Source organism: Phocoena phocoena, chromosome 8 (genome assembly GCF_963924675.1).
Source record: "Phocoena phocoena chromosome 8, mPhoPho1.1, whole genome shotgun sequence".
NCBI classification, from domain to species: Eukaryota; Metazoa; Chordata; class Mammalia; order Artiodactyla; family Phocoenidae; genus Phocoena; species Phocoena phocoena.
The window spans coordinates 56,624,521-56,652,010 of NC_089226.1; the positions used below are offsets into that span (position 1 = coordinate 56,624,521).

General features: G+C 38.8%; 1 protein-coding gene and 1 pseudogene across 1 annotated transcript in view; one reads left to right on the forward strand and one right to left on the reverse strand.

Annotated features, from left to right (window-relative positions):
* The window catches only part of UVRAG (UV radiation resistance associated), a 324,547-nt gene that overhangs the window by 79,313 nt on the left and 217,744 nt on the right, over window positions 1-27,490 (reverse strand). The window contains exon 13 of the mRNA XM_065881900.1: window positions 12,965-13,043. Coding sequence (XP_065737972.1) covers window positions 12,965-13,043 — 79 coding nt within the window. The remainder of the gene's footprint in view (window positions 1-12,964; window positions 13,044-27,490) is intronic.
* Window positions 16,116-16,508, forward strand: LOC136127542 (U6 snRNA-associated Sm-like protein LSm4 pseudogene; annotated as a pseudogene).

Consider the following 27,490-nt stretch of genomic DNA (forward strand, 5'->3'; position numbering starts at 1 on the left):
TTAAAAATGTTTAGTAAATTGGTTAATAACTGATATGATTCTTTAAAAAATTAATACAAGAACATTTAACCAATCACTTGCAAGTTCAAAAAGGTAGTATGTTATCCCTTAAATACAGAATGGAACTTTTGAAAAACAACTATATACGTGATTTTTCTACTTCCGTTAAAGCCTCCATTTAAACAGACATAAGTCAAGATGCATTTAAATATATATTTAAATACACACACATATTTAAATAGAAATAAGTTCATTAACTATCAATCTTAAGGAAGGAAAGAACAATTTCCTGGTTGACTCATTCACCACTCATTCTTTCAATAAATATTTATTAAACATCTGAAACATGCCCAGGGAGCTCACATAGACCAGTTTTAGTTCCAAGTATAACAACTGGTAACAGTATGGTGCCAGGGCCAATGGTGGTCAGTCAAAAATGTCTTTCCTATCCCCACTATTAAGGTAACCTGTTCCAGCCAGGCTGGAACAGCCCTTCCTTTGCACCTCTGCTTCTCCTCCTCTCTCACTAGCCAGATGCTTTCCTTCCTTGAACTTCCAGTTCAGGTGCCGTATCTTTCTATTGAAGCATTCCCTCTCCACATGAGCCTAACAAGAATAACAACATGAAGCGCAAAAAACGGCAGCTACTATTTACTGAGGACCCTTTCTGCAGACAAAGCCTGAGCTACAAACCTAACCCTCATTTTTTCTTGTCCCCGCAACAATCCTATAATGAGTATCCAACCTTTACAGAAATAAGGGAACGGAGGTGCAGTGAATTGTATTACATGCCCAAGCTCATCACCTCGGTGGGAAGCGCATCCACGTCTTTGGGACTCTCCCTGCTGAGAGCCAGAACCGCATTTTGACTGGAACTTCTCCTTTGACAGTTATCACTGCATGCCTTGTACTAGTTAACTATTTACATAGTGTGCATATTTTTTTATCCCCAAATATGAACACCCTGGGGTAAAGTCAGCCTCTCATAGGCCTTGCACAACTCACTCAGATATTTGTGGATTTACATTACACACGTACATGAAAATGTAATTGTTCTACTATTAAAAAGAAAAAAAGCCCACCAAGGAAATGAGTAGAGGAGATCATCATCATCTTTCAAAGTGAGGATGTGACTGAAAATCCTCTTTGTCCACAGCAGTATGAAGCTTAAGTCTGAACTGATTTAGTGCAAACAATGTAGAGCCCATGGAAAAACTTAAGAGACAGGATTCCTGTCACAATAAAGTGCTTTAATATTTACCTTACTGTCTCTTATATCTGAAAACATCACTCTACAGAGCAGAAACAAATTTATATATGTATATGTAAAACACCTATTAGTGCTAATATGATAACTGAAACCTTATTTTTAAGAAAAACATGGAAGAACAAATGTCCAAGATTAGTGGAATGGTTAAATAAATGATAATATATGCACATTATGCACATAAATGAAATACTACATATTAAAAATATTGACTTAGAGAGTTTTTAGTTGAGCAGTATACATAATGTTATCTCAACTATAAAGGAAAAGACAAAAAAGTTTGGAATATCCAGAAGGTGTATGTGAATTTTAAAAGACTATTTTAAAAATTCTGTTCTTCTATCTTTTTTGTACTTTAAAAAATTTCTACAATTGGAATGTATTTTATTATTATTATTTTTTGCGGTACACGGGCCTCTCACTGTTGTGGTCTCTACCGTTGCGGAGCACAGGCTCCAGACGCACAGGCTCAGCGGCCATGGCTCACGGGACCAGCCACTCCGTGGCATGTGGGATCCTCCCGGACCGGGGCACAAACCCATGTCCCCTGCATCGGCAGGTGGACTCTCAACCACTGCGCCACCAGGGAAGCTTGGAATGTATTATTTTTGAAAAGAGTATTTTTTTTTTTAACATCTTTATTGGGGTACAATTGCTTTACAATGGTGTGTTAGTTTCTGCTCTATAACAAAGTGAATCAATTATATATATACATATGTTCCCATATGTCCTCCCTCTTGCGTCTCCCTCCCTCCCACTCTCCCTATCCCACCCCTCCAGGCTGTCACAAAGCACTGAGCTAATATCCCTGTGCCATGCGGCTGCTTCCCACTAGCTATCTACCTTACTACATTTGTTAGTGTGTGTATGTCCAAGACTCTCTCTCGCCCTGTCAAAGCTCACCCTTTCCCCTCCCCATATCCTCAAGTCCGTTCTCCAGTAGGTCTGCGTCTCTATTCCCGTCCCACCCCTAGGTTCTTCTGAAAAGAGTATTTTTTTAAAGAAAAATGATATGGTGGTATTAGCATAAGGACAGACATATATATTAACGGAACAGAATTTAGAGTTCAGATATAAATCTTTACACTTATAGTCAATTAATTTTCAACAAGAGCGCCAAGACAATTCAATGGGTAATAAGTAGTCTTTTCAACAAATTTTTCTGGGCTAAATGGATATCTACATGCAAAAGAATGAAGTTGGACCCTTTCCTTATACTATATAAAAAAAATTAATTCAAGATGGATCACAAACCTAAATGTGTAAGCTAAAACTACACAGAAGAAAACCTAAAAGTACTTGGGCTAAGCTTTCTTAGATATGACAACAAAAGCATAAGCAAGAAAAGAAAATGTAGATAAAACTGGACTTCATCAAAACCAAAAACCTTTGTGTTTCAACAGATACTATCAAGAGAATGAAAAAGACAACCTGCAAAATGGGAGAAAATATTTGCAAATCATACATCTGAGAAGGGACTTGTGTTTAGATTATATAAAGATCTCTTACAACTCAATAATAAAGAAAAATTACCCAATTTAAAAATGGGCAAAGGGTTTGAACAGGTATTTCTCCAGGGAAGATATACAAATGTCCAATAAGCACATGAAAAGATGCTCAACATCATTAGCCTTTAGGGAAATTCAAATCAAAACCACAATGAGAATACAATGGAGAAAAGACAGCCTCTTCAATAAGTGGTACTGGGAAAACTGGACAGCTACATGTAAAAGAATGAAATTAGAACACTCCCGAACACAAAAATAAATTCAAAATGGATTAAAGACCTAAATGTAAGGCCAGACACTATAAAACTCTTAGAGGAAGACACAGGCAGAACACTCTATGATATAAATCACAGCAAGATCCTTTTTGACCCACCTCCTAGAGAAATGGAAATAAAAACAAAAAGAAACAAACGGGACCTAATGAAACTTCAAAGCTTTTGCACAGCAAAGGAAACCATAAACAAGACGAAAAGACAACCCTCAGAATGGGAGAAAGTATTTGTAAATGAAGCAACTGACAAAGGATTAATCTCCAAATATACAAGCAGCTCATGCAGCTCAATATCAAAAAACCAAAAAAACCAATCCAAAAATGGGCAGAAGACCTAAATATACATTTCTCCAAAGAAGATACACAGAGTGCCAACAAACACATGAAAGGATGCTCAACATCATTAATCATTAGAGAAATACAAATCAAAACTACAATGAGGTATCACCTCACACCAGTCAGAATGGCATCATGAAAAAATCTACAAACAATAAATGCTGGAGAGGGTGTGGAGAAAAGGGAACCCTCTTGCGCTGTTGTGGGAATGTAAATTGATACAGCCACTATGGAGAACAGTATGGAGGTTCCTTAAAAAACTAAAAACTAGAACTACCATATGACCCAGCAATCCCACTAGTGGGCATATACCCTGAGAAAACCATAATTCAAAAAGAGTCATGTACCACAATGTTCACTGCAGCTCTATTTACAATAGCCAGGATATGGAAGCAACGTAAGTGTCCACTGACAGATGAATGGATAAAGAAGATGTGGCACATATATACAATGGACATACTCATACTCTATACTCAGGCATAGAAAGAAATGAAATTGATTTATTTGTAGTGAGGTGGATGGACCTAGAGTCTGTCATACAAAGTGAGGTAAGTCAGAAAGAGAAAAACAAATACCGTATGCTAACACATATATATGGAATCTAAAAAAAAAAAAAAAGGTTCTGAAGAACCTAGGAGCAGGACAGGAATAAAGACGCAGATGTAGAGAATGGACTTGAGGACACAAGGAGAGGGAAGGGTAAGCTGGGACGAAGTGAGAGAGTGGCATGGACATATATACACTACCAAATGTAAAACAGACATCTAGTGGAAAGCAGCCACATAGCACAGGGAGATCAGCTTGGTGCTTTGTGACCACCTAGATGGGTGGGATAGGGAGAGTGGGAGGGAGATGCAAGAAGGAGGAGATATGGGGACACATGTGTATGTATAGCTGATTCACTTTGTTATAAAGCAGAAACTAACACACCACTGTAAAGTAATTATACTCCAATAAATATGTTAAAAACAAACAAAAAACCACAATGAGATACCACTTTACTAGTAGGAGGCTATAATAGAAAGGACAGAAATTGGAACTTTAATACATCGATGGTGGGAATGCAAAATGGTGTAACCGCTTTTAACACACAGTCTGGCAATTCCTCAAAATGTTAAACATAGTTACCATATGGCTCAGCAACTCCACTCACAAGTACTGGGTTGGCCAAAGAGTTCATTCGGGTTTTTCTGTAACATCTTATGGAAAAACCTGATCGAACTCTTTGGCCAACCCAATATCTACCAATATATATCCAAGAGTAATAAAAACATGTCCCCACAGAAAACTTGTATCTATACATTAATGCTCGTAGCAGCATTATTCATAATGACCCCAAAGTGTAAACAATCCAATGTCTATCAACTGATGAATGGATGAATGAAATGTGGTATATCCATATACATCTTTGAATTGCCAAAATGATTTGTTAATAAAAAGCAATGACTGATGCATACTACAATATGGATGAACCATAAACCTATGCTAAGGGAAAGAAGCCAGTCACAAAGACCACATATTTTATTCTATTCCATGAAATGTCCAGAATAGAAACAGAAGTGGAATGGTGGCTGCCTAGGGTCAGAAGTCTTAGGGGAACAGGGAGTGACTGCTAATGAGTACAGGGCTTCTTTATGGGCAATGAAAATATTTTAAAGCAGACTGGGGTGACAGTTGCACCACTAGTTGAATATATTTTAAAAAACATCGAATTATATATTTTAAGTGGGTGAATTGTATGGTTTGTGAATTATATCTCAGTAAATTGTTTGTTGTTAAGATACAGGACTTTAAAAAAATAGTTTCTACTCTATTATTGGCAATTTTGTAGGCAGCAGGAGGGAATGATGGTATTTTGACTATTAAAATACCCTCAGAATTTGTATTCTTGATTCCAAGAAGAATTAAGAAAATAAAAATGCATTTTCTCCTCATGTGTCATATATATTGAACTGTATGTTACAGAAATAGACATGAATTTAAGCTGCTGGGTGTAAACTGGCATTGATCCCTTCTAAATAGCTGTGCACTGTGGGCCCCATGAGTAGTCAAGTTTTACAGAAAGACCATGTCCCTGGCAGAACAGAAGTTTCCAACTGTTTTTGGAAGGAGAAGCTACTGTTACTTTCTATGAAGTCTTAAAGCAAACTGAGAAAAAAGAGAGGTAAAAGAGTAAAAAGAAGAGAGGTCATGAAATCTCCAGGATCTAATCCTAGTTCTACTTAATTCCTGATCTCAGGGGTCTCATATGTAAAATGGCAGATGTCTGTGCCTTATCCACCTCATAGGATTGTAATAAGGCCCACATTAAAAAAGAAAAAAGAAGAAGAAACAAAGTGGGATATAGCTGGATCTGACCTCAGAAGATTTGATCTTGAATTCCGTTTGTCATTTAATAGCTTCATCATCCTCGATAAGTTAGCATAGCAGCAACTCAATCTCTTAACTAAAGATAGACCTGGTCAACGTACTTCACAAGGTATGAAATGAGATACAGAAGTGTAAGTATACCAAAAGCCATTAAGTTCAATACAAATTTAAATCATCATTAATATTTGTAAACTACACCCTCAAAGTATTACCCTTGAGTCCCTGAACTTTCAAGAAAGTAGAGAAGCCTGGCTCAAGGAAACTCAAAAGCGATAGGGAAGCATCCACTGATAGCTGCTGGCCTGATGATTTGTACTGCACAGTACTACCAGAATTCAAATTTGTAGGTCTCTTATATAATGTTTCCACATTTGGGGAACTGACACATGTGTCTTGGTTTATCAGACTATGAGCAGTTGAGATGTTTTATAGGAAAGCTGGGTGACTACATTCTCTAGGACGGTGATTCTCAAACTTTTTGGTCTCAAGATCCCTTTACTCTCTTAAAATTGAGGACCCCAAAAAGTTTTTGTTTATGTAGGCATATACAAATATGAAACTGAAAAAGCTTTTAAGTATTTACTAATTCACTTTAAAATAATAATAGAAATCTATTACTTGTTAATATAAATAACATTTTTAATGAAAAACAAGCATATTTTCAAAAAAAAATTTAGTGAGATGAGCGACATTGTTTTACATTTTTGCAAGTCTCTTTTGCAATGACTGTCTTAATAGAAGACAGCTGGATTCTCATATATTCTTCTGTATTCATTTTGTTACCACATGTTGTTTCATGAGAAAATGTAATTGGGAAAGAAAGGAGTATTTTAATAGCTTTTTTCAGATAATTGTAGATATTCTTCTCTGATACTACCTCCAAACTTAACAAGTAGTAGCTTCTTAAAGGTTAGTAGCAATGTAGAATCTGAAGCCATTTCAATATATTTTTTACAGCTGTTACATTAAAATCCATTGGGGTGGGCTTCCCTTGTGGCACTGTGGTTAAGAATCTGCCTGCCAATGTAGGAGAAACAGGTTCGAGCCCTGGTCCGGGAAGATCCCACATGCTGCGGAGCAACTAAACCCATGCACCACAACTACTGAGCCTGCACTCTAGAGCCTGTAAGCCACAACTACTGAGCCTGCGTGCCACAACTACTGAAGCCCGCGCACCTAGAGCCCGTGCTCCCAACGAGAAGCCACCACAATAAGAAGCCTGCGCACCGCAACAAAGAGTAGCCCTGACTCGCCGCAACTAGAGAGAGCCTGCACGCAGCAATGAAGACCCAACGCAGCCAAAAATAAAAATAAGTAAAATAAAATAAATTTATATATGTAAAAAAAAATCCATTGGGTTTTTGCACTTTGAAGAGATCTTTAGCTGTACATGACTTCATAGCAACATACATTGGTCATTTTGAAAATACTGGCTCACTGAGTTATATACATTTTAAATGCTGACACATTCATTATAAAATATTTTAATCTCTTTTGTTAAATATCACTACCAACTTCATCAAAAACACCTTTAAGAAACAGGAAGCTGTCAAGGTCATGGTGGCAAATGCAAGTTTTCCGACATACTAATGATACTGTCATTCAAAATCTTGAATCTCATCATCAGTTGATTTCCTTTAAGAGGCTCACTTCACTCATTTTTGCAAAAAATGTCTGCCAAATACCTGCCTGTATAGTTGGCTGTGTGTTAGTCAATCTTTCAAGATGGTGCTCCATGAAAAATATCAGCTGGTTTAGTTAGCAACTCAATTGCACAAGTGCTTTATGCCTATTTCCCTTTCCATCACACAGAATATTAAAAAAATATGTAGTCAAGGGTCAACATTTAATATAATTAATAACTTTTACTGCTTAATCAAGGACATTCTTTTTGTTGTTGTTGCATTGGGTCTTCGCTGCTGCACATGGTCTTTCTCTAGTTGTGGTGAGCAGGGGCTACTCTTCATTGTGGTGTAGTTCAGTAATTGCAGTGTGTGGACTCAGTAGTTGCAGTGTGTGGGCTCAGTAGTTGTGGCTCATGGGATCTAGAGGGCAGGCTCAGCAGTTGTGGCGCACAGGCTTAGTTGCTCCGCGGCATGTGGGATCTTCCCGGACCAGGGATCGAACCCGTGTCTCCTGCATTGGCAGGTGGATTCTTAACCACTGCGCCACCAGGGAAGCCCCAAGGACATTCTTAAGTTAAACTGGTTTTTGTCTTTTTGTTTTGTTTTGAAACTATGAGTTTGCTGAAAGTGCCCCTTTTTCTATCTTAGGTCAACAAACTCATGTTCTGAAACCAATTTCCTTTCCCTCTCCCTAAGACTTTACTCCTTCAAGTATCCCTTCTTTACCTTGTATTAGCAATTGCTCTCTTCATTTGATCACTCTCATCAGCATATAAACCTGCCCGGATATTTCCCATCTTAAAAAATAAAACACACCAAAAAGGTTCCACATCCCCACAAAACAAATAAAAAACAAAACAAAAAAACCCAAAAGACCTCCCTTAAACCTACAGTCTTTTCCAGTTATGAACCCACATGTCTATCTCACTGCACAAAAAACACCTCAGGAGGGCTGTCTATAATCAATGGCACTTCCTCACTTCCTATTCACTCTTCAACACACCTGCTGCTCTACTGAAACTGCTCGTTAAAGACTTCCATGTTCCCAAGTCCACTGGATACTTCATCTGACAGAGTTCACATATTTAGTTGATTATGCTTTCCTTCCAGAAATTTACTTCTCTTAGTTTCCAAATTATTACTTTCTCCTGGTTTTCTCTCTACCCAACTGGCCATTCCTCACAGTCTTTGCTGGTTCATCCTCCTCTATCCAACATCTAAACGTGATTTCCCAGGGCTAAATCCCACGGCATGTTTCTGTCTGCATCTGTCTCTCTCTGCTCTGGCTAGCTCTGCACTCTCTTCCTGGTTGATCGCACCTGGTTCCATGGATTTAAACATCATCTTTATATTGATGACTACCAAATTTGTACCTCTAGTAACTGACCTCCCACCCTGAGTTCCAGAACCATATTCTGTTGCCTACTTGACGACTCTGCTTTAGATTTCTAAAAGGCAACTCAAGCTTAACATTTCCAAAGCAGAACTTCTGGTTCTCCCAACCCCTGTCTCTTGGACCCTTCTCCATCTCAATAAACAGCATTTTCATACATCCAGTTGCTCATACACAAAACCTAGGAGTCATTCTTGATTACTCCTTTTCCTCCATCTCCCACATTCAATCCATTAGTTCATCTCCCATAATATACTGCAACATATAACATTATATTAGTTTCAGGTATACAACATAATGATTCAATGTATGTATATATTGTGAAATAATCACCACGATAAGTCAACATCCATCACCACACATAGTTACAAACTTTTTTTTTTCTCGTGGTGAAAACTGTTAAGACATACACTCTCAGCAACTTCTGAATATACGATATTAACTGTAGTCAACATGCTGTACATTATATCTCCAGGACTTACTTATTTTATAACTATAAGTTGGTAGCTTTTGACAACCTTCATCCATTTCTACCACCCTCTACCCCGACCTGTGATAACCACCAATATGTTCTTTTTATCTATGAGTTTGGGGTTTTTTTTTTTTAACTTAGATTCCACATGAGTGAGATCATATGGTATTTAATTCACTTAGCATAATGCCCTCAAGGTCCATCCACATGTTGTTGCAAATGCCAGGATTTCCTTCTTTTCATGGCTGAATAATATTCTACTGTGTGTGTGTGTGTGTGTGTGTACACACACGTACACACACCACATTTTCTTTATCTATTCATCCATTGATGGATACTTAGGTTATTTCCATGTCTTGGCTATTTTAAATAATGCTGCAATAAACATGGGGGGTACAGGTATCTTTTCAAGTTAGTGCTTTCGTTTCCTTTGGACAAATACCCCAAAGTGGAAATGCTGGATCAAATGCTGCCCTTTTCACTTTGCAGGGTGATGATGAGGGTCACATGGATATATATGTATGTATATCATAAACTATAAAGCTTTCCACAAACATAAGGTAAAAGTATTATAATTTTTGATTTACTACTTTTTATGCTCTAGGAACTAAAAGCAAACTACTGTGCTATACACAAATACTAATATAATGCCCTTATAAACTTACTGACAATTACGGCAGGAGCTGGTTTCTTAAATCAACATTAATTACACTGTACCTGAAATTTACCAGGCCCATTCCTATACTGTTGCAGGCTGCCCAACAGGGAAGACTATTTCCAGCCAAAGGGGCTGGCACTTGAAAAATATTAGTAAGTGGTGCTAAGAACAAGGCATTTTGCTTTATTCCCTTTCAGTACCCAACCCAGCACACACACCCCTTTAGACAACAGTGACAAGAAGAGGGCAAGCAGACCTTACCAACCCTCTCAGCTCTTCAAACAACACTTGAGGAATTCTACTTGAAGGCCTGTCTTTATAAGCTTGTGCTTTCAAAACTTGAGCTGGACTGATCCCAAATACTGAAGTAACAAATATTACTAAATTCTGTCATTTCCTCTACCAAAAAAAGTGATTTTACTACTATTTCTGGCTGTGATGAAAGGTCCTATTGACTATTCAAATCCTCAACCAAGTTATGGATGCAGTATTAAATGACTTCACTCTTTTTTCTCTGGCACTTTAACACATGCCAATGCTTTCATCCACCTCCACTAACGTGGCTTATAAATTACTGAGGTGGGACCATTTTAATAGTATGATTTGTTCACATCTCTAGAGTCTAAATGGGACTGCCTGAGAAGACAAACTCCCCTTTGACAACATGTATTGGTATATATGTATATAAAAATAAACCTTCACAAGTTGGAAATATCTTATTAATATAATACCTGGTTAGGAGCCATAATAATTAATGGTTCTTTGATTTGTTATAAGTTGAAATGTAAGAAAGTGATGGTAGTAAGGCCAAAATGGAGTTAAAGTGAAAAAAGTTGAAGGTCACAAATTTGCTAAAAGTTTCTTTCTAAATGCTCAGAAGAGGCTTTCTGAATGAACCCTGAAACCTAAGAAAGTCTGTTTATAAGAAGTTTATTGTCATCCCCTTCATTGTCATCTCCATCACTGCCATCACAGTGATGAAAAAACACTATAGAGGGCAAGATACTTGCTCCCTATGGAGTTTGCGTGGTTAACCCATTAAACACACACACAAATGTAATCTCTCAATTTCAAAGAGTATAAAGTTGCAGAGGATACAAAATTACTAGAAGTAATCCATTTTTTAAACAGATGAATAAAACTAGTTCCGCATACTTGTGGCCTTGGTTCAGTTAAGAATAAAATCAGAAGCTACCTGGGAAGTGCTCTAAAATGAGGACCAAACAGGGCTAGAGCTGAGTCTGATGTGAAGGGCTGGCTGTCCCAGATTTTCCACTGCACATAGTCAGCCTCCCTGTTGGTCTTGTTCTCAAAGCAAGCTGGGCTATTCTTAGCACCCCTTTATACCATACTTTGCCATTCCTATTGGGCCCTGAGAAGAAAGAATTAAGTGTGTGTGCATGTGCACGTGTGTGTTTGAAGCTGGGATTTATGAGGAAATCCAGGGATTTCAGCCCTAGCCTTAATTAGGAGTAGATTTCACCTGGAAACTTCCAACAGACTTCTGATCTTAGGCCTTATGTGCTTAAAGCAAGAAACAGAAAATAGGGCAAAGAGAGAAGAATCTCTGAACTCTGATCAGAACTTAGTTCTACTAAATGAGGCCAACCTTCCTGACATCCTGACTCCCAGACTCTGGACCCCAGTTTCCAGGTACTCTTTTCCACCTTGGCTGACTTCACTGGAGGTACTCTCTAATCTACTTAGACCTCTTCTCCCTTAATGTATCCTTAGTCTGGCCCCTTCTTGACCATTTCTGTCTAAGTACTACCTTCTCTATGGTATGACATCTGTGATCAGTAATGTGAGCTAGGTAGCCTTGAAATTAAGGTCCTGTTTCCCAGACTGAGATACTCTTCTGCCAAAAATGGAGGGATGGAATGCATCAGCTGTGGGAAGAATGGCACATGGAAAGATGAGTCATGGGCCAGAGGCTGTGAGCAAGGCTGCTTGCCTGCAATGAACATGAGCTGGATGGCAGTAACAATAAAAGCAGTATGAGTGTGAGGTTATAAGCAAATGATTAATCGAGGACTGCAAACTAGAAATTTGATCCAGTATCAGAAAAGTATAAGAGTCTTAATAAAAACCAATTTTTAAAAAAACATTAAACTGAGATTAGATGAGGCGAAGAAAGGCAAAGATGATACCACATGGAGGAATTATTCTAGATCCATCAGAAATGAATATGGGAATTGTTCAGTGAGTCTTCAGAATCATACAGATAAAAGGCAACGCAGGCTCATAAAAACAAAAGCATCACAAACCTTATTGCTTCTATAAAAAGGAAAGGTCTGAGGATACAGCTGATAATGTCACTAAATAACAGCCAAACAGTGGGATCTCATCCATGTGATATTCCAATTGGATGTCCAAATAAAAACAAGGCGCTGAAGCTGATCTTCCTTTACAACTAGAAAATTTACGGCATGTCTACCTCTTGAAGTAGAGCCAAGTGAGCTAAGGAAATGCTATATATTTCTTTCAGGAAAATGCAAACCCAAGCATCTGATAGCCTTTCTATGGCATGTGGAAAGGCATTAAGTGAGATATGAACTGGTGTGATGTTGGGAGAGCCACAAAAATCCAAGCTGGGTTGGAAGGACCATGTGCTTGGTCTTTTCTTTGGGGCCCTGGATAATAGATGAGGAGACTATTAGGGACTTGCCAAAGTCAGTAAACCTTTACTCTGTAAACTCCCAATCAAAATGAGCCCCCAGAAGTGGTCTAAGAGAAGAAAGCTGTGTGAGAAGAAAGCTATTATCAGTCAAGCTGTAGAGGCAAGAGGTTATAAAGCCCACACATTCAAGTACAGTCTACTAGCAGGTAACGATTCAGTAAATGGCTTCTGAGTTTAGCCGGAGGATTGCAATTTGTACACATTGCTTCTTTGTGGTATTTATAATGGCACAGAAAAGGACTGTGGCCAAAAAAGAACTTTGCATTATCACTGTAGCTAGTTAAATAGGAGTCAACTGTACTACTTATTCATAAAGAGGGTTAGAGATCCAAGGAAGCAGGCTGCATGTGGCAAGTAGGAGGGGAGTAAAGAGGAGTTACTTACCTGTGCTATGTTTTTGTTCAGAAGATAGACACCATAATCAAACTGCAACTTCTCCCCTCCTTTTGGGTATAATGGAAACCTAAAAAAGGTAAAGTAGGGTCAGAAGTTTTCAAAAACTTGAGTAAAAACAACCTCCAAGTTGTTGACAAGGGCAGAAGTTGCTTGCATACAGCATAAACATCTGAAGACTTGGACTAAGTCACTTATATAGTCATTGTAACCTATTATCTTAACATCTTCATAACATTAGTCAAATCAGAATGATGGCTGCTTTGTTTCGAAGAAAAAATTGAATAGGTCATACAATAAGGGACAAATATATAAGAAAGTGACCCACTATCCTCAAGGAGTTGAGGCCACTATGTCTCATATTTATATATCATAAACCTACCACCCTGAGATTAAGATCCTAGAACATTTTTTCCTCTAATACTTTGGACCTGACCTCTCAACTTCTACTAAAAGGGACAGAAGATTAAGAAAAATATCAGACATGAAAGCGATATCTAAGGTTTCTGTTGCTTCTGAGGTGGCTAGTCAAATCCACAGCACCAATGAGCAAAAATTCATCAAAAATTAATTCACATTCGCAGGGGTGGCTATTTGGATGTTACTTCTCCAAGGCAATGTACTCATGCCATAGAGTTCTCATAAGACTTTCCATTTTAACCTGATTCACTGAAGCAACAAAGGCATGAGATCTGTAGATCTTTATAAAAGTGATGAGTTATTTTAGGGAGTAAGTTTCCTTCACTATTTCCCTTTTCCTACTCCTGCAAATGAAGAAGAAAAGGTTAGAGTATATCTATGTTCTAGTCATATTTTCCCCTGATTCTCAAGACCAAGCATGCATTTTGGCCTCTGCAACAGATTTCTCTACAAACAGATCAATCACAACTTAGACAGGGTCAGGAAGAAACTTTACTTTCCTTAGTTTTGCAATATCTGACTATTCTTAAGAATAACATAACCTTACAGAAATAAATGGTAGGTGACAATTACTGGATATTCTTAATTTCAATTGTGTTTTAACTGTCTGAGGAAAAGATACATTCCATAATGCTTGGAGGATACTGTTTTCTAGGGAAAATGAAAGAAAGGAAACAGAATTTAAAGCTTTATATTAAATTCTCGAGTTGCTGATTACATAATGTCCAAAAGGTAAATTTGTCGTACTGTAAAATTACAGGCACTGGGGAGTGAGCAAGGTCATGATCTGTCTGTATTCTCTACAGTGGAACACCAAATGCTTCATACACCCATCAAGAAGATATAGCTTTGTATTTAATTGAAGTTATAAAAAATAAACTAGGACATACAGTTTGGCCCTAAATTGAGATGCATTAAAAATGACAGCAAAGCAAATTCGGGATAAGTAAAGTGTAACACACCAGGCTTTTACAGGGTATCTGGGAATCCTTCAAACTTGTATGGGGTAGCCTGCAAAGAAACTACCTAACTGAAAGGATATATCAACAAAGGGGCAAGTATGAAGAAATTTACTAGAGTCCTAAAGCTCTATGCTGTATAGTTGTTATACTATAAACCATTATATGTAGACTATCTGCATAGCTCTCCAAACTCACAAATATCTCCATTTCCAAGTTATAAATGCAGAAACTGTTTCAAATGTTAGAAAAGTAAACTGAAATAAGCATACATTGAAAACTAAGCCTCTGAATCCTGATGAATGGATCTTATGACATTGACTTTATTACTTCATTGGGGCTTCTTTATAGAAAGAAAGAGCCCCAAGGTGTGTATGTACCATTAAAACAAATCTAAAGAGTGATTAGAGCCAAAGGTTCTAATAGGGAAACTTTAAGACAGATCAAATATTAGGACAGAGTTCACATCTTATATTGCTTTCAAATTCTTAAGGGGTCATGTCAAGTTGAACAGTATAATAGCTTCCAACCATTACACAGTCATCTTACTCTGCGAAAGTACATGGATTTATAGATCTAAGCAATCTAGAAAAATGAAATCCATCTAAAAGGGTAAAACCTATTACCATCAGGACATAAGATACAAATCAAAGGCATCTTAATTCAATATACATAGAGAATCTCATTAGCAGACTGCAGAAGGTTTAGATAAGAATGTGGTCATTCGAGTACAACCAGAAAAATGTCCTTAGCACCATAAATAGAATTAATTTAAGGGAGTATTAGATTCAATAACTAGAGGAACAAGTATACATTTCCTATTATTATACTTTTACAGAAAATGCAATTAAGATGAGCAATTATTAAATTCTTTTCCAAATTAAATTATATTTCCAAGTTGTTTGAAAAATTCACTGACCCTACATGGTAAAAGTCAATGAATTAGAAAGCAATAAATAGATTATCTGTGAAGATGGTTTGGAGCTCTTTAGTACCTAGTAATTTCCGTGTGATTAAAGAATTATGACATGAGTACCAAAAAGCCAATGTAATCCCAGGCTGTATTAACAGAAAGAGAGCAGATAACCAGGGAACGTGCTAGTGCCAACTATCAATACTTAGTACTGTGTCAGATGATACTGACAGATCTACGTTTAGTTCTGGAGTTAATATTTCTTTTTAGAAGCATACAGATAAATAACTGGAACCTTTCTTATAGGTTATGTTTCTTACAGGTTTTGTAATAATCTCATTTGACTATAAAAAGCATGCAGTGAAGCAGAGTGGTCCAGTGCTTTTGTTATTTAAAAGAAACTAACTTGCCTTGGTCACCTACTTAGTGGAAAAGATATGACACCTCAGCATTAGGTCTTCAGTTATACACTCAGTATTCTTTCTGTTGTCACTGGGTCCTTTAGAGAAGAACACCCAGGATGAATAGAAGAATGGGAGCCATAGTTTTGTTAGAGAAATGGTTGACAGAACCACAGGTGTTTAGCCTGGAGGGCAGAAGTCTCATGGACAACAAATGAAGGACTTTCAGAGAGAAAAAAAGCTGGTTTTATTCTCATAGCTTCAAGCAGGAAAACCCAAAGTTGATGGCAAAAAGTTACAGGGAAGTTGATGTCACCACAGAATTAGTCAAAATCCAAAAGATCTTGAGTAGAGGAAGCTAAGCAGAGGCCGGTCAACCAATAAAACCATGCGGTGAGCTGCGGCGGCTGTGGTGGAAGTGGCCGGGGAGCCCAGTCCCTGCTGGCACCATGCTTCACTTGTGGCTGCTGAAAACGGCTCAGAATCACCCACTGTTGGTCGAGCTCAAAAACGGGGAGGCATACAATGGGCATCTAGTGAGCTGCGACAACTGGATGAACACCAACTTGCGTGAGGTGATCTGCAAGTCCAGGGACAGAGACAATTTCTGGCTGATGCCCGAGTGCTACATCCGCAGCAGCACCATCAAGTACCTGCGCATCCCCAATGAGATCATCGACACAGTCAAGGAGGAGGTGGCGGCCAAGGGCCGTGGCCGTGGTGGCCTGCAGCAGAAGCGACAGAAGGGCCATGGCACGGGGGGTGCTGGGCGAGGAGGGATCCCACGGACCAGCAGAGATCAGCCAGAAAGGAGGCCGGGCAGAGAGGCGGGCAAACAGTGAGCTGCCCCTCTGTTCCCCAGAGACTGAGCCGCAACCACCGAGCATCTGCTCCCACCCCCGAGGCTGCTTTTCTACGCTCCAGTTTATGAGTCTGTTCAGAACAAAACGAAGAGGCAGGTGTCCGGGTAGGACCCCCTGCCTGTCTTCTGTGATCTTCCTCTTTTTTTGTTAGCCAGGAGTTCTACAGTTGGAAATGTTATTCTGTGCTTCTGGTTTTGTGAAGTCGCAGCAGAATTGATTCCTGGAAGATTCTGTATGTAATGCATCTTTAAAGGCCTCACTCTTGTTTTAAGGTCAGGCATTTTCCAAACAGGTCTGTTTTGCATTTTGTGTTAGATCCCTGAGTGGTGAACAGAAGGGAGGTTTTTATTTTAAGCTGTTTGCACTAAGACTGACAGCCTGGAGAATTTCCTGAAACACGGACCCCAAAATTGCTTTTTCAAAATGAATCCAGATGAACCTTTGCCTCAAAAGCTGTTCTGGGGGACAACACTGGGCCCTGTCCCATCACTTCCTCTCTCCCTCTTTGTGTGACCAAAAAAACCTCAACAAAACGAAAAACTACATCTATGAAAACAAAAACAAAAAACAAAAACAAAAAACCCCCATGCGTTCAGGGGTCTAGTAGGCTGAATGGTGGTCCCCCCGAAACATATGTCCATATCTGGAAACCCAGAACCTGTGAATGCAACATTATTTGGGAAAAGGGTAAGAATCTAGAGATTAGAATATCCTTGAATATCCAGTTGCGCCCTAACTCCAGTTAAGTGTCCTTATAAGGACACAGAGGAGAGACACAGAGAAGAGGAGAAGGTCACCTGAAGATGGAAGCAGAGATTCGAGTTATACAGCCACAAGCCAAGGAATGCCTGGAGCCAGCAGAAGCTGGAAACGGCAAGGAAAGAATCTCCCCTATCGAGCTTTCGGTGCCCTGCTGACACCTTGATTTTGGACTTCTGGCCTCCAGACCATGAGAGAATAAATTTCTGCTACTTTAAGTCACCAAGTCTGTGGTAATTTGTTACAGCAGCCCTAGAGCCTAACATGGGGGGAATCAAACACTGGATGGCCCATTGAACTCGATGGGGTATAATATCTCATCCGTCTCCAAGATTCTGTAATTCTGAATATGCCAAAATAAATATATTGAATATAACTTCATATTTCCTTCAGGAACCAAGAAAATATTTCAAGAGTATAATGCCAAAGGGTCACGATGACAGGCATCAGCTAAGGCTGCAAAGTAGACCTACCGAAGTGCTAGCAAATGAAATGTGAGAAAAAGAGATTCATATGTATGGTCTGAAAGTAGGAAATGTTTTAAAATTAAATTTATATATAAATACTGTATATAATACATATTCAAATTACTTCACATGTGTGTATGTATATATGAAGGATATGCCACAATTTGGAATAAAATTGTAAAAGAAATTTATTTTGAACCTTTCTTATTTTCAAAAGATACAATTATTATAAGCCCTTCCCCCTCCTCCCCAAACCAGACATTTTTTAAAAGGACTCCAAATTGGCTAGTTTCTTGCTTTCACCTTTGGAGCCCCACATCCACGTCTGGTTCTTTGATGGCTCAGCTGGGGATGAGGATATGGCTAGAGTTAATTCAAAATTTTTATTATGCATATTAAGATCACTTCTGCTCATTGTGCTTGTAGAAAATGTGACAGCACATCCTCAGTATGTTCTGAGGCCACGAGTTTACTTCAAATTCAACTTACTTTCTCCTGTCCAGATGAGTCTTCTCCCACAACTTTTATCAGTTACTCAGGCTTAGAGTGGCATTCAATTTTTACCCTTTTTTGCATTTTATATATGCAGTGATTCACCAGGTCGACAAGCCATTTTTCCTGTGAAACATTCTCATCTCTCCATTCCCATCGCCACTCTAGAAAGTTCTTTGTTGTTGTGTGGACTGTAGGATGTTTAGCAGCATTCCTGTCCTCTACTCACTAGAAGGTAGTATCATTATTTTCCTTCTTAAGACTTTTTATCATGTCACTTAGCAGCCCTGCTTCCTAACCAGTTATTGTTTTAAATTTCAACTTCTCTGCCTAGCTTTCAAGGCCTTCGTGATCTGGACTGTCAGTTATCTGCAACCTTATTCTGTTCAAGTGGTTTTCTCACAGTCTCATGAACACACCAAGCTCATTTCTCTCTGCCTTTGCACACTTCCTGAAAATGCCCATGTCTCTCTTTCCTTCCACCTGGCAGAGTAAAAGAGACTATGTTTTACTTTGTCATGACTAAGAAAAGAAAAACTCACATTTTTCTGCTGAGCTGTATAATAACACTAAAGCTTTATCTATAATTCATTCCAAGTCGATGAGGATGCAGTAAAACTGTAAGGCAGGCCAGAGGCACACAAGATAAGAAATGGCTGGAGCAGAGTGAGGGAAAAGGAAGAGGAGATAAAGTCAGCAAGGTAATGGGTCCAGATCACGCAAGGCCTAGTAGGTCAGAGTAAGGACTTTGGTTTTTACTCTGAACGAGAGGGGAAGCTCTGGAGGGTTCTGAAAAGATGAAAGACACAGATGCTTTGACTTCTCTGAGAGAACAAACTGCAGGGGAGGAAGAAAGGAAACATGGAGAGGCTCCTGCAAAGACCCAGCCAAGAAAACAGGGTGGTATAAACCAGGATGGTAGCTGTGAAAGTGGTGAGGAGTAACTGAATTCTCGTATTTTGAAGATAGAGCCAAATGATTTGTTGAAAGATCTTATATGAGGTGTGAGAGGCAGAGGAGTCAAGGATGACTTCAGAGTTTTGGGCCTAAGCAACTGATAAAATGAGGCTGTCATCTTAATTTGATAAAAAGTACAGGCGACATTAAAATAGATAGCTAGGGGGTGGGGTGAGGAACACAGTATGAGTGCTCAGTGCTAGAAGATTGGGCTGGAGACGTCAGCAGGGACCAGACTGCACAGGGTCCTGTAAACCACAAGACATCTAGACTATATCCTTAAGGACAATGGGAGGATAATTAGAGATTTCTTAAGCACGAGAGTGACAGAATTGGGGTTTATATTTCTTAAAGACCACTCTGGCCACAGTGCAGTAAATAAAGGGGAACAAGACCTGGTTAGGAGGCTGTTGCAATGGTTCAGACTAGAATGGTGATGGTTTTGATTAGGGTTCCAGGAGTGGAGAAGAACATATGTGAATAGATTTGAGCTATGATTTGTAGGTAGAGTGCAAGACTCTGTGATAGACAATTGTGACAGTGGTGAAGACAGAGGGGTCAAAGATGACCCTTCGGTTTCCTGATTGAGTAACCAGGTAGATGGTGGTGTCTATGAACTGAGACAGGGAATGCTGAGGAGAAGCAGGTGTATATACTTTACATGTATATAATATAGATAATATATTTTACAAAAAATATCCTTATACATAAAGTTAAGAGAAATTTGGGGTAAAAATATCAAGAATTACAAAACCTTAAAGGGAAACTGAAACCCAGGTATGAATGAGATGGCCTAAAAAAATCATAAAGAGGAGGGTTGTTTCAGAGCCTTAAGAATATCAACAAGAGATGGGGAAATGAAAAGGGGCTTGGGAAGGACTGCTCAGAAAGATTTGAGGAAAACCAAGTGTCTCACCAGAAAAGCACAGAGAAAGTGTTAATTTAAGAAGGAAGATATCATCAGCAGTCAAATGCTGCTGACAGTTCAAGCAACGGAGACACGAAGACATGTCTATTGGATGTAATTACATGAATTCATTGGTAGGTAGCTTTGGTAATATGGTAAACACAAGTTTAAATGAAGCAGTGGGAGATGAAGGAAGACTGGTGTGAGTTCAGGAGTGACAAGGTGAGGAAAGGGAGATGATGTGAAGTTTGCCACAGTGAGAAGAGAGCTCAGTAACATGATGAAGCACAGTGGGATGCCGTGAGAAGGTGAGAAGGAACAGGGTCTCCATCCTACAGGTGGTGAGAGCACAGGAGAAGGATTTGCCTTGGATGGCACGTGGGCCAAGTCTCCCATTATAACAGGAAGGATGAAAGAAACTGATCACTATGGAAACAGTTTATTCACTCAACAATTCTTCACTGAACTCACACTGTGTGCCAGGTATGGTGCTAGGTGGTGGGGATACAAGGGTGAGCAAACACAGACAATGGAGCTTAAAGTCCAGTGGAGCAGACAGACATTGCTCACATAATCGCACCAACAAATACATAACTTATAAATTAAGTACTCTGAAGGAAAGGAACACTATTCCAGAAAAGAGGTGGACAAAAAGACTGAGAGAGCCAGGGAAGACTTCTGAGAGAAAGTGACATTTTAGCTGAGACCTCAAAGATGAGTAGGGGGCTTCCCTGGTGGCACAGTGGTTGAGAGTCCGCCTGCCGATGCAGGGGACACGGGTTTGTGCCCCAGTCCGGGAAGATCCCACATGCCGCGGAGTGGCTGGGCCCGTGAGCCATGGCCGCTGGGCCTGCACGTCCAGAGCCTGTGCTCCGCAACGGGAGAGGCCACAACAGTGAGAGGTCCACGTACCACAAAAAAAAAAAAAAAAAAAAAAGATGAGTAGGGGACTTCCCTGGTTGTCCAGTGGTTAAGAATCCATGCTCCCAACGCAGGGGGCCCAGGTTCGATCCCTGGTCGGGGAACTAGATCCCGCGTGCCGCAACTAAAGAGCCCGCATGCTGCAACTAAGACCCAGTGCAGACAAATAAATATTTAAAAAAAAAAAAAGAAAAAGGTGAGTAGGAGCTACGGGAAGGAATGTTCCAACTAAAGGAAGCAGCGTATGTAAAGAACCACTGCAGGGGTAAGTATGCCGCTTCATGGAATTAAAAGAAGGACAGTATAGTTGGTCTGAGGGGAGTTCTGGCGAGAGAGGAAACTAAAGCTGGATAGGAAGGTAGACTATGCAGGGCCCTCTAGACCATGTCACACCATAGTCTGATTTTTTTTCCTAATAGAAATAAGAACCCATGGAAGGACTTTAAACAAAGGTGTTAACTTGCTTAGATTTTCATCTGATACATTCCTTCTTTAATTAACCCTTCCTCCTTGAACTTTCCTGACAATGACCAATATGCATTTTGGAAAAAAAAATATGCTGACTGCTGTGGAGAATGGTTTAGAGAAGGTGAGACCAGCGTGTTGCAGTAATCTAGGTGAGAGATCACGGCTGCTTAGACTAATGTGGTGATATAAGAAATGGAAAAAAGGAGACTAATTTGGAAGACTTTTAGGAGATAAATCATAAAGATTTGGTTACGGTTTGGAAGTGAAGGGTGATGGATAGAGAGGGATCATGAAGAACTCAATGCTTTGTTTTGCCCAAATGAATGAAAGTTTGATCAAATGGTAGAACAACTTCAACAAAGAAATGTAATAGAACTGCTGAGCACTACTGAGAGCCCAGAAATGGTAACTAATCATGAGTTTATAATGACACTATTGCGTGACTCTCTACACATCTGCTTGGGTGCAGCAGGTACAGAGAAATTGGACAACAGGGCTGTAAGAATGAGAAGTCACGGGGGGCGGGGGCAAGACAAAGGTGTGACTAAAATAATGGGACATATAATCTAAACTAGATAAAAAAGCCAGGTCTGAAGGTCACCAAGAAGAACAATGAACAAGAGGCTAACACACAAGCCGAAGGAGCTGAGGTAGTCATCAGAGAGCAGGATGCTTGAATCAGATTCTGGATGTGTTCTGAAAGAAATGATGACGTGACTCAGAGAGTAACCAGGGGAGTAGATAAAAACTATGGGATGCAAGAGATCACTGGTGCCAAAAGATCAAGAAAATGAAAGACTAGGGTGTTGAATGAATCATCCACTTGTGTGTTAGTGTCATCCATAACAGCAAAATTTTGAATAGAAAGAGAAAGACTGTTTCTCTTTCCTATGTCACCTGTTTCTTGTTTCTCTGTTGCCAAACTCATGATGAGTAATGGGGTTATAACTGAGAGACTGAAAGAGTGGTAAAGTTGAAGAGCATATGTCTCAAAGGAATAGGTTTTCGTATGTTTCCTTTGCCAACAGGGTAAAGAGGTAAGAATCTAGAAAAACCAACGAGAGGAAGAAAACCCCAATCTCATCTCCTGAATCTGAATACCTACTAGCACATAAGAAAATTAATAGCTACTAAATGGGTACTCGTGGGGTCCTCAGGGAAAATTCAAGTTCAGTTAGGGCAAGAGATAGGCTGAACTCCCTGAAGAGCCTGAAGATACAGGAGAATTCGCTGATTATACAGATGCACTTGCAGAGGAAGCAGCTGGAGGACTAGAGGGCTGGGTCAGGCTCGACAAAGGAGAGGGCATTTTGAAGATGATGGAGATGATTACAAAAGGTTTTGATGTGTTTCGATGGAAGGTTGAGGTATTCCCATCTGGTAGCTTCTACTTTCTCTATAAAGTCAGAAATGTGATGATTTATCAAGAAGGAAAGGGACAACTGGGGATGGGGAAAAGAGAAGGTTTAAGACCGTCATGTGGAAGGAGAATCAGATATCTAGGATGTATTAGTCCAACTGAAATAGATGACCTGAATTTACAGTGCTCCAATCTTTCCAACAGTTCGATTTTTTTCCCATAGGTAAGTGGGTTAGAGGTAAGGATGATGGGAGAAGAATATTTAGGAATACTGAAAAGAGAAACTACAAGCATGAAGCCACTAGGGTAATGACAGTGGCCTAGCCAGGGCAGGAAGATGAGGGCAGTCTATAAGGAGGTGCATAAATCTGCAGAGACTTTTAAAATGATAATACAATGGGTTAAAAACAACGAATCTAATGCCTAATGCCAGTGATAAAATAATCCTGCCAGAAAAAAAATCGTTTGTTGGTCTAAGTTCTAAACAATTGCTGCAGTGACTGTTTGATTTCTATATGTATGCAATCTTCAAATCAGGACGTTTTCATTATGCATATGCTAATAAATATTATATCAACATGGAAGCTAATTCAAAGAACTCCCAGCTGTACAGTCAGCCCAACGAAGTGGACTAAACTACACACTTCCAATTTGATTAAATTTCAAATGGTTTGGAATCTTCGAAGCTTCCTTTGGACACAGTTTGTGTCCCCAGACTGTCTGGTGTAACATATTCCCACATATTCCCGTGTTTAAACAGTAGGTTCAAAATAAACAATGATAGCAATATGCAATTTTTCTTAGTTCCGAATCATTTTTTTTCCCTGGTGTAGTTTTAGATAAGGTTATTCAGATACAAAAATATTTACAATCAGCCTTGAACAAGGTACAGTAAAATACAAACCTTTAAAATTGCTCCCTGAAGATGGGCACACAGAAACTGTTCAAAAGAAAAAGTCTATATATGTATATTTTTTTCAATAAAAGAAAATTTTCTGCTTTTCTTTTTTGGCTATTATCATCTGTTTCTTGTGATGATTATTACTGAAAATAATTTTATCATATAGAGAAAGAGGTGTTGAAAATGATCTACTTCAAGTGTCAAAACACTAGGTACATGCTACTGAGAAGTGGTTTTGAATTGACATTACCTTCTCTAGACCCAGAGACATGGGAGGTAGAAGAAACAGTCTCCTCTTCAGAAGGCTCCAGGGTAAATGATACTTTCAGAAGAGAGCCAGAGATTTTACTTACCTCTAGCAGTTGTATACTACACATATATAGTAAAGAGGTTGAAGACTTGTATATATTATAGTCACTGAAGAGGGGTTTCAGAAAACACAGAGGAAAGGTCTAGGAGGGAAGTGAGGAGAGAGAGAGAACAGATCAAAGGAGAAGCAGCAAACAAAAGATAACAATGTTGAAATAATTCATGGGCAGAGGGTGACAATAGTCCTTATAAAAAAGTAAGAAGAAGAGTGATCTTCCCCTCTCCTCCTTTGGCGAAGGAAGAGAGAGAGAATGTATAATAGGAAATCATATATGCCAGTGGAAAAAAGATATTAAATTTGATATGACAGGTAATAAGATGCCATCACAAGTTTTTAAAGGAGAAATTACGTAATGAAAAGATTTACATCAGATTATTCTCTTTGCCAATATTAAATATAGTTCTTTAGACAGAGCTATACTAAAAAGAGAAGGGAATTTCAGGGAAATCAAATTCCAAATAATTGCAGTAAGAAGGTTAAAAAAATCCCCATTTTTAAAAAACTCTGTAAGTTGCAGGGTTGTGAAAATTGTTAAAGAATACAGAATCAATTTCCTTCTAGAAACCTTCCAGTTTTTCCACACCCTTTTAGTAACTGTTGAAAAATACTCTACAGGCAAATTTCAGCAAGCAGAGCAAAATTAAAGGATGGAAAGCATGTCTATTTTAATAGTCATTTTTATAAAATAAAAATTCTGCCAAGTAAATCAAAATCACATTCCACAACATTAACAGCCATCCTGCATTTGCCCAGGTTTAACAGCACCTGTTTCCCACAAAAACCTGTAAAGTTCTTTTTTTTTTTAAACTACAATTAAGCGTGCAAGGTGCATAAACCTACATACTTGGTAATGCCAAAAGATGTTTCCATCTGGAATATGAATTTGGAAGAAAAACTGCTCACCATTTTAAATTTCTACTTCACAATGTGTGCACATAATATAGATTTGCTTAAATATATCAGTGCAACTAATGGTATACGCTCTGTAAGCCACTTAGGTGCTCAAACCTTTACATCAAAGTTATTTATTTAATTATAATACCTATTTCTGGGGAGGGAAGAAAAGAAAAGTAGAAGGGGGATTTAGGTGTAAGAAGTTAAGCTTTGAAGTCAGAAAGGCATAGACTCAGGTCCCCAGCTTTGTTACTTACTTGTAGTGTGAACTTGGGCATACTACTCTGAACCTGTTTTCAAATCTCTAAAATGGGTTTAATAACACCAATCTTCCAGGACTGCTTGTGAGAATTAAACTAAACAAAAAAACCGAAGACCCAGCACAGTTACCAGGATACAGTAGGCATTCAATTATCATTATTACTATGCGTCACCTCCCCAGTACCTATCTGTAAGTGCCACAAGAGAAGATACTATGTTTGCTGTATATTAATAGGAGGCAAGGAACTCCAGCACCAGAGTAAAAGAGCCAGTGAGCACTGCCAAAATAACAACAGGGATGCTGATGCTGGATTTTATTTACTGAATATCTATTATGCATTAGGTATTGCACTTAGCATACATTATCGATACAATACAAGCACTTGTCCTATTATAGGCACTGTTATTGAGGTGCCCAAGGTCACACGGTCTTTTCTAACACTCAACTACAACCACAGATCTTACCCCACTCGACCTTACCCCTGCCCAAGTTGGGATTAGCTATTCGTCTCTCATAGAACCCTGTACATTCACCAATGCAGGACCTTTGACACTATTGTAATTGCGTGTTTATGCCTCTGAATCTTCCACAAGAATGGAAACTGTTATTAATACTGTATCCTAGTTCCTCGAGCACAATGTCTGGAACATTTTTATCGGTTTAATGGAGGGAGGAGTAAATGTAGGGATGAAGTGGTAGAGCTAGAATTCCAACTGGTGCCTTTTGACTCCTCATCTTAAACTAATTCTACACCATGGACCCAAGCCCCACCCCGGCCCAGTAATAATCCCATTTTGTACATTTGTATTATTTTGTAAATTTCACTTAGTCAAGATTTCTATAAAAAATCTGTGGGATTTCTTCAACTCACAAATGAGATGTTCATGAACCAAATTATTACCAAATTCACCACTGATTTCATAAGCTGATACCTTGAAAACAACCAAATCTAGCTTTTATGTGGCAACCTTTTGGTAAAGAAGTCAAAAAGGCAGCGAATGTTGACACCAATAACTATAGATCTTATTAAAGTCCAAAATGCAACTCCTAAAATCCTAGTAACAATATTACATACATTTATTACTTTGGAGACTTACATAAAGCAAGGCAACCAAAAGCTTGGAAATAAATCCACACATTTTTGAAATATCCACTTAATTTCACTAAATTGATTTTTCAATAACTGTGTGCATAAATCTGTTAACTACCTAAGTTTAAAGGTTAATTCAAGATCATCTATCAGAAAGCCTAAAAACTTCTACCTGCTTTCTAGATGTCAAAGCTCAAAATTGCATACATAAGTTAGCTAAAGTCAGTGCTCTAGAATGAATAGGCTGTCTACAAATTCCATATATTCAGAATATATTTGAGAAAGATGTATTTCAATTATGGAATTGCAAAAGGAATTAAGTCAACTCATAATTTTACCCAATTTCAGCACACAAAAAGACAATGTAAAGTCCCTTGAAGTCATTCTGTTTAAGTATGGATTTCACAGGAGGAGGAAACTTGAAGAATCACTGATCTGGGAGCAACCAATGCTAACGCCTAGGTTGTCATAATCAATCTGCTTTAATTATCAACAAGTTTTTCCCATTTCTGACCAGTCATTTGGAGCTGACCTTTGACAAGTACTTACAAGTCATCGAAATCTCATTTTATTTTATAGCCTCATATTTGTTACTGGGCTAATCTTTACCTGTTCTACATCACACAACAGCTTACATATTTGAATGGCCCAGCAGTAAATTTCCATGGTCCCCCTGGGTCAGTCAGATGTTAGCTGTTAAGTAAAGCTAAAAGGATCTATGCTTCATAAATTTCCTTCAGGGTCCACATTTGCTCTTACAGGCTAGGCTTTCAAGCCCAAACATCTTTATAGCTATGTGCAGTGATTTATTAACTCCTCCTTGTTTTTATCCAAAAAGATCAATCACATATGTATCAATAAGCTGGTGTGCTGGTGACTGCTTTTTATTGTACATATAACCACCTGCCTTTAATACAAACTTGAGTCTAAAGCTTTTGTAAGCTCTTGCGGGATTTTAACAATCTTCACCTGTTTCTAATTTGGTACAAAACATATGGTTTAGCTCTGCTATTTTGTTCTAAGCCAGGCTTTCCTCTTATGGACCCAACAATATAAAAGAAAACAAATCCAGAGCACAAAAACCTAAATTTGGAGGATGTTACACACACACAC